This window comes from Dromiciops gliroides, chromosome 5 (assembly GCF_019393635.1).
Source record: "Dromiciops gliroides isolate mDroGli1 chromosome 5, mDroGli1.pri, whole genome shotgun sequence".
Taxonomy (NCBI): domain Eukaryota; kingdom Metazoa; phylum Chordata; class Mammalia; order Microbiotheria; family Microbiotheriidae; genus Dromiciops; species Dromiciops gliroides.
Genome location: NC_057865.1, coordinates 251,981,991 through 251,994,786, shown reverse-complemented (window position 1 = coordinate 251,994,786; position 12,796 = coordinate 251,981,991). Strand labels below are relative to the sequence as shown.

General features: G+C 37.2%; 1 protein-coding gene across 1 annotated transcript in view; it reads right to left on the bottom strand.

Annotated features, from left to right (window-relative positions):
- Positions 1-3,056: 3,056 nt before the first annotated feature.
- NAV3 (neuron navigator 3) overlaps positions 3,057-12,796 on the bottom strand; it is a 1,098,011-nt gene continuing 1,088,271 nt past the window's right edge. Inside the window, 3 exon segments of the mRNA XM_043966554.1 lie at positions 3,057-5,825; positions 9,489-9,692; positions 11,095-11,213. Coding sequence (XP_043822489.1) covers positions 5,706-5,825; positions 9,489-9,692; positions 11,095-11,213 — 443 coding nt within the window. The 3' untranslated portion in view covers positions 3,057-5,705.

Below are 12,796 nucleotides of genomic sequence, written 5' to 3'. Positions count from 1 at the left end.
ACTTTTTACCACACAACTCATGTTAAAGATGAGGAAATTGAGGCAAACAGGGTTAGTTAAGTGACTTGCCTAGGGTCACATAGTTAATAAATGTCTGAAGCCAGGTTTGAATTGAGGAAAATGATTCTTCTTGACTCCAGGTCCAGCACTCTATACACTCTACCACCTACCTAGCTATCTTACTATATATGTGTGTGTGCGCGCGTATACATGTATGCATATACATACATATATGTACACACTATGTGTGTATATATGTACATGTGTGCATGTTTATATTTTGTACAAGTATTTGAATGGTGACATTATTATAGTTGGAGTCAGAAGACTGAGGCTTGGCTCTGATATTAGTTATCTCTGTGTTGAGGGGAGAATGGTATATTATTTCCCTCCCAGAATGACTGGGAGGAAAATATTTTGGAAGTCATAAAGCATGTTATGAATGTGAGACCTTATTTTTGTTACCCTGCATAGGTCCTGAACAATGAAATTCAATTAACTCTTAGTAAGAAAAAAACAAAAACAAAATACTTGACATATGGTCAATAGATTGCTCCTAAACCATTCTAATTGTAACTTTCAGTCCAATTGCCTGGGCATTTCTTCAGAAAATGAAAACTCAGTAAAGATCTAAAAGAAAATTTAGCTGAAATCATTACTTCTGATATGTTTAATCATCATTTCTATGATAACTGTTCCCAGTCCTAATATATCTCTCAAAGTCTAACTCTAGCTTACCAGATAAATGGTGTACATTTCCATCTGAATCTCATCTAGGAATCTCAAACTCAACATTCACTGTTTCCCTCTTCCCCATGAAAAACAAACAAAAACACCTTCACCTCTTCTAAATTTCTCTATTTCTGTTGAGCATGCCTATCTATCCAGTTTTTCATTCTCACCTTGAGTTTGCAATTTGTTATCAAAATCTTTTTCCTTTTTAATTTTTAACCTCTATAACCCCTCTCACATATTACGCCCTCTCTCCATGCATATGACTAATCCCCACAGTTAAGGCCCTCATCACATTCTTTCTGGACTATTCAAAAAGATTCCTAATTGTCTTCCTGTCTGGACTGTATCTTCACTTCAATCTGGTCTCTATACAGTCACTAAAGTGATTTTTCCTACAAGGGGATGTGTTATTTTGTTAATCTCTTATTCAATAAACTCCATTGACTCTCTCTGACTTATAGGATTTAAAAAAAATCTCCTTTGTCATTTAAAGATCTTCAAAATGTGGTCCCCGGACAGCTTGGTAGATAGAATGCTGACCCTGGAGTGACGAGAATTTGAGTTCCAATGTGGCCTTAGAGACTTTTTTTGGGCAAGTCACTTAACCCTGATTTCCTCTCCAAAAATGAAAATCAAAATGTGGTTTCATCCTGCCTTTTCAGTCTTCTTAAACATTACACCCTTAAATCCAATCCTTTTACAACCCAGACAAATTTTATTACCTGCACACACTAAATTACATGCCTTTGCATTTGTGGTCTCCCCATGCATACCGTGTCTTTCTAATTCACTGCCACCTCTTGGAATCTTTGATTTCCTCCATGACTTGGTTCAAATCACATGCTCTAAAGGTAGCTTTTTCCTAGACCCCCTAGCAGCTAATAATGCCCTTTGTCCCCCTCCCAGCTCTGTGTTTACCTTTTTATCTGTTTTGAATTCATTTCAGCCAATTACTAATTAGTGTGAACAATGGATCTCATGAAGTGGCTGCGATTATATACACTGGATATTTCCATGGGCATGGAACCAATGATTATATTTTACATAATTATTACTTCAAATTATATGAATTTGCATACAGATGAACACTTCATGCAATTACTTATTCACACTGAATAGGACACAGCTCTATGTGTGAATGTTTCCCTCTCCTCAACCCATTAGACTATTATTAGAACCTTGAGGTCAGGGACTGGCATCCCTTTTGTCTTTGGATTCCTAGCACCATGCCTAGAACAGAGTAACTTAAAAATTAGTGATGAAAAAGTCCTTTTTATTTGATCGATGTCCTTCCAGTGTTAATTTGTAATGTTTTCTTTATTCCTGGTACATAATAATGCATCTTGTTCTGAATATATATATATATATATATATATATATATATATATATACACCCGATCTCCCCTTGCAATATGACCGCTTTTATGAAATAACTAACTTAAAAAAACAAAAACAAAACATTTAACCTCTGCCTAGCCAATTTATCAACTCATTTTAAAGTCTCATACTTAGATCAATTATAAAGTGGTATCAAATCATTTTAATAACATGCATTGCAAGAATGATTTTTAAAGATACATCTAATCTGGAAGTATGTATACCTGTATGTGTATATGTACACGTACATACATATTTTTCTCTAATATAAATTATTACTATGTCAAAAGGGATATTTTATTTAATGAATAGTATACATTTTAAGCATATGTATATTTAAATTCATGCACATATATAGCTCTATATTAAAGTTTGTGTAGAATATATATCCACACATTTCTTGGTAGTAATTGTAAGAGTAGCACCCATGGTATGTAAGCCGGACTGGTTTCCTTTTATGGGAGTGGGAAGGTCATTCTCAGTATCATCCTTATTTTGGCAAATTAAGGCCTGAAAGATTGATCCTATGGGTAATGGTTCTTGTTGACTTGTTTGCTGTGGTGAATGAGAATGTAAGGGGAGAATCTGTCTTATCTAAATTATTATTTTTTAACCTTAAGACTTGTATCAGGGGGCAGCTAGGTGGGACAGTGGATAGAACACCGGCCCTGGAGTCAGGAGGACCTGAGTTCAAATCCAGCCTCAGACACTTAACACTTAGTAGCTGTGTGACTCGGGGCAAGTCACTTAACCCCAATTGCCTCACCAAAAAAAATAAATAAATAATTGTATCATTTTATCCTTTGGTATTAGTAAAGCCATTTTTATTGCATTCTAACCTTGATCTTCAATTATTAGGACTGACCCTAAGTCGTTGTACATTATGAGTTATAAGTCACATTTTAAAGCTTGACATCATTCATAAATACATGCTTCTTTAATGACTATATTTATTCTATGTTTCTCATTATAGAGACACCAGACTTTGTTTTCAATAAATAATTCCACTTTAATGGCAAAGTAATAATTTAGACAGATACAGTGTGCACATTTGCCAGAAGGAAAAAGGAAAAAAAATATATATGCAAGCTGGTTTACAAGCTAGAGGAACAATAAACCAATAGAAAATACATCATCCAGTTAAGTCCGAGGACACCAAATACTTATTATCAGGGCTTTACAAAGACTACAAAACTTTTCAGATGATTTATTTCACTGTTTCTGTCTATTTACATGATATGTTACATCAAAAATGTACAAAATATAAAATGTATACAGACAAATGTTTCACAAACAAGTTTCATTTGTAAACTAGGTGGACTCACTGAGATGTATTGCAGGAGGTTCTGTCTATGTTGTTCATGGTTCGTTTGGATTTCTCAGAAATGGCAGGGAAAGATTTTCTGATTTTCTTTTTCACTCGGGTCTCATACAAGGGCAACTAGTCACTTAGCCAGCTACGCATGTCAATGTTACACCACAGAACCAATCTACCTTTGGGGCCCCGAAATCAAGTTGTCAGAATTCTACATGCACGAACTCCATTGTGATTTCTATTAGGACAATAGCACCACAAAGGGACCAAGAGATTTAGTAACACACTGAAAACTGCAGGGATGTCTTTGTTTTGTGTTATATAGCAACTAATCCCTGGGTGGTCACAGAGAGTAGCACCAATTGTAAATCCTGAAGGTAACACTTTTTTTTTTTTTAATGGCACAGTATACATCTATACCATTACCTAAGCCCTTGGATTGTGTTTGAAACTAGTTATTTCCTATGGCCAGAACTTTCACTAATGAATCCGATCAAGTTTATCATGCAATCTGTTTACAGCCTGCCATGCCAGATGCACTTTAAAACCATTAAAATTCCCGAAAATATATTGGCTTCATGTACAGATTGGAAACATGCTCACTCCAGCACTGATAACTCCTGCATAGTCATACCAACTGTAAATACAGGACAAACACACCAGATAAAAACAACTTTTAGGGTTTGCATTCTGTATTTGTTTGCAACATACAGGAAATCTCAGCAAGTGAAACATCTCAACACCAACAGGATAAAATACAATTTGTGTGAGTGTGTTTGTTTGATTTGTGCAAGGCCTTTTTTATTTACAATACCCACCCAGTAGACTGTGCAAACCTAACCCTCCTTTACAATATAAACTCTTCTTCTTCCACAGTGGATGTCACTGCTTCCGTGTGATTCAATGCTGCTTCTTCTCATGTACAACAATAGCAATCAAAACACCATGCGTCAAATTAGGGAAAAAAAGGGAGGGAGGGAAAGAGAGAAGAAAAAAACAGAAAGAAAAAACCCAAAGGTTTGTGCTCATGCTGCATCAAATGCTTCCAGCTCTGCTGGAGAGGAATTTCAAAATATTGAGCTTTCAAAAGAGCTCCATACCATGGAACTGGATGGATCTTTGCTACCTCCCTCAGCTTGTAAGTGATGGTCAAAGTGGGTTTGGGGGTTCCTTGCCTATGTCCAAGGAAAGACAAAGCAATCTCTTCTCAGGATAAAAATACTGATCTTTCTCCTATCCATTTCTTTTAAAAATCATGATCTACAGATATGAGGCTGCTGCTTGAACCAATGTGTCTTGTTGGTAAAATGAAAAGACAGTGTGAGTTACCAATGGTTTAGGAGTTAAACCAACTGTAAAACGGTTCTAGAAATTGGGTTTAAGGCAGTGAGACAGCACCATAGGAAATAGTCCTTCGTCCACTGAAAAGGCTCACAACAAATGAGGCCCTAAACAAGCCTTTTGTCAGTGTTCCCTAATAACCGGTAGAAAACTCTTGTTGGGGTTGGGGAGTGGGTAGGTGGTTTAAAAAGACCACTGTGGTAAAAATAACCTTATAAAAACGGTGACTTGCACACTAAAAAGTTGGTGGAGTAAATCACTGTGGAAATGGCAGTTAGGAATTAACTTGGCACTTATCCAACATATCACAGTAGTGTTTTCTGGTGGTTGCACAATGCCAATTGTGCTTATTGAGTACAGAGCCTCTGGCATCCATTTTGGAATGGGCAGTAGCACAACACAAACACTACTGGAGTCATGTGACCAGTGCCGTCTGGCACAACGGAGGTTAGGATAGAATTGGATCTGGAAAAAGAGGGCCCTGCATGGTGGATGCAGCACCTCGGAGTTAAAACAAAAAGAGAATATTTCTTAAAAAATGGGAGAGGTGCCAAGGAGGAAGTGAAAAACAAAATAAAACAACCAAAAATAAAAAGCTTTTTATTGTAAACGTTTAAAGAGAAAAAAAATATTCCAGTTTGGCTAACCCATGTGCAATCTGCTTAGTGGCCCTCCACATAGGGCCTTTTCCAGTTAAGTAATGGAGCCTTACTTGCATGACTCCATCGAGACAGAAATGCCTTGAAAGAAAAACAAATTCAAGCTTTCCATTTCAACTGAGCATCTTGACTTTTCTGACAAAAATATGCTGCCTCTTCTGCAACATACAACTCTTGGTCAGGGACCTTCGACTGGCCGCTCCAATGCTGGCAGTGGCTTAGTGGAAAAGCATCTTGTTTCCTAAGCTTAATCCTATGTCTACCTAACTTTATACCCCCTAGAGAGTTGATTCAAGAGATGAATCTAAGATGTCATCATGGTGGCTGGTGCTGTCACTGTCACAGCTTTGTGCACTGGAGTAATTGGCTGCTTCTTGGAGCTTCATTAGCATATTCATCTGAAAAAGAAGAGAGAGGTCTATCTAGCCAAGTAGTATTTAGCTAACTGGCTACATAAAAAGGAAATATATATTCATTCATACATATGCTCATATATATATATATATATATATATATATATATATATATATATATATATATGATAGATTGATGGATGGAAGGAAATATAGGTAGATAGAGAGATAGATATGAACCTTAGCTGCCTTTAGGCACATTCTTATACCACCCAAGAGAAAGGAGAAAACAGTTTTAGAATATCACATCGCCCTTGGCTTCCCTGCTCTGTCTCTCAACTATGACTTTGAAAAACGGAGGAACCATAAGGATATAATAGGGTTGCAGGATAACTCTTTTATTCAATGTAGTGAATGTCTGCTGTTCTAGCAGGGATATTGGAAAGGAAACTGTATCACAGCTGGACATCTGGGCCCGTTGTTGGAGATGATGCCAAGCATCAGAGCTTTTTGGCTGAAGGAAGCAGAAACCATTGAATGGCAACAGAAAGTCGTGAGTGTTCATCCACATGTATGGGCTCATACACACACACACACAAACACACACAACCCCCAGAGAAAAGGAGGGGGGTAGAGTGGAATAAAGCCAGCTGCTCCACACAAGCACACCATCTGCTGATCAGGAGTTGACCTCAGGACGAGGTGACTGAATGAAGTCGACTGTGAATACTAGAAACAGGAAGAGGAAAGATTCACTGGGTATTTTGTTATTGTTGTTGACTCTGTGGCTCAATCAGGATTGATATGTCAATGAAAACAAAAACCACTTTCTGGAACAACATCAGCTGCTTTGAGTTTTCTAGCATTCGACATCCTTATGGGCTGAGGTAATGTTTGCTCCAGTCCAAAAGAAATACATATAAGCCTTTATGGGGAAAGTAACTTTATTTTTTTTTTACTTATGTATTAAAAAAATTCAGCTGTATTGCTAAGATTTGAAGAAAATCTATAGGTTCTCTGTTGACAGTAGGGCTGTAAAATGTTGCTTAAAAGTCAATCTAATCCAAGAAATTTGGGTATAGTCTCTTCATGCCTTTATTTACAAACCCTCCAGAGTAAAATAAATGGAATGGCAAAACCTGACCCTCCAGTGATTAAAGGATTGGCAGCTGCTGAGTGAAAATGCCTTTTTTTTCTGCGTGCTGAGCTAAATCCTGTCTCTATCTAACTTTATACCCTCTAGAGAATCAATTCAAGAGATGAATTCAAGATGTCATCATGGTGGCTGGTGCTATCACTGTCACAGCTTTGTGCACTGGAGTAATTGGTTGCTTTTTGGAGCTTCATTAAACAGCGGGGTGTTAAGGGATTACAAGCCGTCCCAGACAAGGTGCTCACAAAGAGATGACATAACCCTAACACACAAAAGAAGGGGAGAGGATCAGAGATTCAAAGTGAGAAGCCCTCAACACAGAGATCTCTTGAGGAAAAGTGAATCCAGAGGACAGAGCTCCTATATGGGGTAGATGAATAGGACCCAGGTAAAAGGCTGTCTGTTGCTATGGAGTCAAGTTGAGGCCAGAAGCTGCTTTTCCATGTGAGACCAAAGTTTTCAGAAACTTGTAATTCAGTTCAAAGCAAAAAAAAAGAAAAAAGAGTAGGATGTGAATCTAGGAGCCGGGTAGAAATTGCATCCCAAGAGAAGCTATCAGCTATAACTAGAATTCCACCATTCAATTAAATAAACATTTATAAAGCACATACTGTGTACAGAGCACTTTTACATACACTACATATATAGGAAGCTTGAATTAGATATAATTCCTGACCTGATGGCTCCATTTAACTATCATAGGGGCTTTGCATCAAGGTATGTCACAGTACCATAGACTTGGAGCCAGAAGGGTTCTCAGGGTAGTTCATTTAGTCCAACACCCTTAAGAATTGCAATCCAGGGATCAGCTAGGTGGCACAGTGGATAAAGCACTGGCCTTGGATTCAGGAGGACCTGAATTCTAATGTAGCCTCAGACATTTGACACTTACTAGCTGTGTGACCCTGGGCAAGTCACTTAACCCTCATTGCCCTGCCAAAAAAAAAAAAAAGAATTTAAATCCAGAGAGGTTAAGTGAGTGGCCCAAGATCATAGAGGTAATAAGACTTGGAGGCAGGATCTGAACCTAAGCCAACATAGACTCAGAAACAACAAAGAGCTAAATAGCCAACATAGGAAGTCTGTGACTAAAGGAGCCCATCAGTAGAAGGGAAAGATGTTTCCTGTTAATAATGGAGCCTTTTACTATGTAATTTCTTATTAGAATATAGGCTTCTAAAGGGCAAACCACAGGCTTTTGTTTTTGTAACCTCAGCCAATGGGGTTAACAAATTTTTTTAGAACTCAAAGGAATGCTGAAATATAAATAATGGAGGACAGTGGGACCCAGTGGGGAATGAGCCAGCCTGGGAACCAGGAAGCCCTTTATTCAAGTCCTATCTCTTGCATTTAGGGGCTATGTAACCCTGGGCAAGTCACTTCATTTCTCACTGTTCTAGGCAATTCTACATCTGAGCCAATCACGTTCCCCTCTCAACTTAGATTGTTTTATCAACATGTGTGAACCAACTGGCTAAGGGATAATTCAAAATGGACTGGATTTTTTTTACCTGGATGCACAGTAGTAACCTAGTTGGGGGGGGGGCAGTAGGGGGAGGGGGGGAAATGTAAGCTTTCAAAACCAAGATAATGCCTTAAATGTCAAATGTAAAAAATAACTTTTAAAAATACCACTTAGTTTAATTCTAGTTAAGAATAGCTTTACGATTCTTTTATTACTTCCCCTTCTCAATTTGGAGGAGGGAAATAGAATCTCTCAATATATTTGTTTCATTATTTGTTTTGTAAATGCATTGAACTCTTCATTCTCAATACATAGTATGCTGGTGAATAGCTTAGTGCCTCATACCTAGTAATTTTGCTTCTACCTATTTATAGAAAGTAATTTTCAAAACAAAATAATAATAAATGCTTTGTTCCTAGTAATAGATACACTTAAAATGTACTAGGGAATAATCATTTGGACTTTTATGACTTTCCACCCAAAGACTTTGAAGTACTCTACAGATACTAAAACTAATTAAACCATATAATATGGAAGCAGACAAAGGAAAGAAAGGATTGATTTTCCTTTGCTTCTGTGTCAATCCTACTCCTTCAAATAGCAGACCATATCAGTATCCTCCCTTCTATCCTGGAGCCAGATTCAGGAACATCTGCTATTTCTTCAAGTATTCATTTAACTTCAATGTTTCTGAAGTCCTTTTTTCAAAAAATATAATTTGATTTTCTATGAATTAATGAGGGAGTTGAGCCAATTTATATTTTTGCTTAAATATGCTTATGAATTCCTCAATTGTTTACAACCTTCTGATAATATAGAATATGCTCTTTCAATGCTTCTTGATGGTGGGGAATGGGTAGTTAAAAGGTTCAAACAGTGGAAAGAGTGTTAGATTTAGAATTGGAGGACCTGAGTTCAAATCAGAATTCTCCCACTGATAATACAGATCAGGAATTCCCCTTATACAGGTCTATTTCCTTTTCTGTGCCTTTCTTTCCTGAGCTGTAAATAAGCTAGAATATCTCCAAGATACCCTTAATATATATTCAACTACAGACACTATGACCATGAGTCATATTTCACTTCTCACCAAAGGATCCCCCTCTGTATCAGTCTGTGGAATGTGCTTGGAGGTTGTCCCTTCCTTTGCCAATGTACAGCCCTCATAACCAACATCTTCAGGTCTCAACTGTAGTAGGGCAGGGCCTTCTTGTTGCAGTGAGGCGGAGCTCCATGGGTATGTATCAAGTACCCACTTGGAGGGATCTTCCCATGGTGCTCGCTTACCATACATCTAGAAGATAGGAGTAAATAAAATAAATTAAAAACTAAAAAAACCCACATAGTTCAAGTCAATAGGTATTCATTAAGTAATTACTATGCACAAGGCACAGTGCTAGGGTTAAGAAGCATATTTTCAATAGTTATTTGATTATCTTTTGAATCTCAGGTTTTCGTTTTACTGGACAAATATTAAAAAAAAAGTGTGGCAGCAAAGAAAATGAAACCAAAATCATTCAAAGAATTAACATTAAACCAAAAGGCTGGCTAAAATAAAATCTGTCAGGAGAGCTTTATTTCATCCAATCTATTTTAATATAAGGAAAACTTATTCACTAATTAAATTTATACCTCATAAATTTTAACCATTTTGCAAAACAGAATAAAGCTGAGAATAAGAAGATGAAATTTTCAATTATCTAGAGTTAAAAGGATTGTGTTACATGCTAAGCAGAATTCTCTAAATCTCAGCAGGGATGTGACTAAGCTAAAAGGAAGAGAACCAATAGAAGTAAGGGCAAAGTAGAGTGTTATGTTATGAATATGTCCACCTTGATATAAATCCAGAAAGTTGATTAACCAAGTGGAGAGTCCTAAAGATGTAAAAATGTGGTACTATGCAGATAAGCTGAACAAACGGATGGAAGAACTATATATATATTACAGACTTGGAAAGTAGCCTATAAATAGGATATAGCTGTGATGGGAAGACATTATTAACTAGGTGAACAATCACAAGGGAATCCCTCTTTTGCTAAAATCAGAGCATATAATCCTAATGATGTTAGAGGACCTCCAAGCATTTTCTGTCATCATTCTCTATGCCCAAGATATGCTTTGTTTCCCTGTCTTTATAATGATGATTATATCAATCACCAAACCAATGTATAAAGGCCTGACATATATATGTTACATTATGAAATAGATCAAGTTAATACAGAGAAAGAGGAAAGGGTGAGGGAGATCCAGAGAAAGGCTTATTACCAAATTAGAGATCCCAGAAATGGAAAAGAAAATGTGCATCATTAGGAAGAAGTGAGAAATAAAATTTATTTAAATGACAATGCCATAGCAAAGGGAAAGGGTAGGAATTATCTGATTTCAGATTGACTCATATCAACAAAATGGCCCAACTAGCTTTGTTAGTGGATATAATCCATCTTATTGAGTGGGAAAATACAGTAAAGAAAATGAAGGAATTTTACTCCTTTTCTTTTTTTTTCCTTTTTTGTTTTTTGGTAATGCAATTGGGGTTAAATGACTTGCCCAGGGTCACACAGGTAGTTAGTGTTAAGTGTCTGAGGCCAGATTTGAACTCAGGTCCTCCTGAATCCAGGGCCAGTGCTCTATCCACTGTGCCACCCTAGCTGCCCCCTTTACTCCTTTTCTAAGGGAGTTACTGAGTCATTACATACCTGAAGACCTTCTCTTACTGCCTCCAGAAGATATGGTACCAGAGAATAGTTCCAGAGATCAGTGAACCACACTCTGGCTCCCTCTACATCCATAGGACAAGAGAGGAAAAGACGAGGACCTGCAACAAAACAAAAATCCAGTTTGTAAGATGTCTAATCAGCTTCATGTAAGATAGAAACTTTATTTTAAAAAAACTCTTTAAGCCCTATTTTCTGTAATTTAACAATTTTCTGATTCCAGTGGAAAATTACACTATAGAAAAGCTTGATTAAAGCATTTGAAGGAAAGGAATTTACTGAATTTAATTTTTAATGTAATTTCTTCCTCAAATTCATTCATTTCCTCATCTAAATCCTGTAAAAGGATCTTAACTCAGTGATTACCTCAGTGTTTTTTCAAACAATGCAAAGAAATGGACTTCTCACAATGAAATTTGAAATACATCATTGTGCATAAAATATTAAAACATTCTCAATTTAGATGGGAAAAAAATTTTCCAAATAGAGTTTTCTCTTAACAGCTTCTTTGAAAAAAAATCACAGACATGTTTGTATATGGCACTGTGACCCTGGATAATTTATTTAATGTCATTATGCCTCAATTTCCTTATTTTTTCAAAAGAGATTGTCCTTCCTCTGAGAGGAAGCATAGTACAATGGATAACAATGACCTTGGTGTTAATAAGACATGGGTTGAAGTCCTGCCACTGATCTACATTATCTGTGTAACCCTGATTATGTCACTGAACCTCTGTCACCCTCTATTTCATCATCTTTAAAATGGAAATAATTACCATCCTTTCTTCAAACATCTCTCTTTTTTGGGGGGGGGAGGGGCAATGGGGGTTAAGTGACTTGCCCAGGGTCACACAGTTAATAAGCGTCAAGTGTCTGAGGCTGGATTTCAACTCAGGTACTCCTGAATCCAGGGCCGGTGCTTTATCCACTGTGCCACCTTGCTGCCCCCAAACATCTCTTTTGAGGATCAAATAAGATTCTATATTTATCATGTATATTCTATTTGTTTTATACATATTTCTTTGCTTGTCTTTCTCACTAGATTGTAGGCTCCTTGAGGACAGGGAATATCTTTTGCCTCATTTTTTTTTGTTTTGTTTTTTTTTTTTAGTGAGGCAATTGGGGTCAAGTAAGTTGCCCAGGGTCACACAGCTAGTAAGTGTCAAGTGTCTGAGGCTGGATTTGAACTCAGGTACTCCTGACTCCAGGGCTGGTGCTCTATCCACTGTGCCACCTAGCTGCCCCTTGCCTCTGTTTTTAATCCCCTGCATTTAGCACAGTGCCTAGCACATACTTACTGTTTATTGATTAGGTATATATATGTAAAGCTCTTTGCAAAACTTAAAGTGCTATATAAGTATCAATTAATTAATAATCTCAGTGTACTCAGTCAACTTTTTTATTTTTTGGTGGGGCAGGGCACAATGAGAGTTAAGTGACTTGCCAAGGTCACACAGCTAGTAAAGTGTCAAGTATCCGAGACTGGATTTGAACGCAGGTCCTCAAAGAATCCAGTGTGGTGCTTTATGCACTGCACCACTTAGCTGCCCCTCAGTCAACTCTTTCAATTTTCTAAGTTTGTCCATCTTCATGGGCTGTGGAAAGAGTTTTTCCATATCACAGATTTCCTCACACTATTTTTACCTGTGTATACCAAAACTATGACAAACCACAACAAAATGTG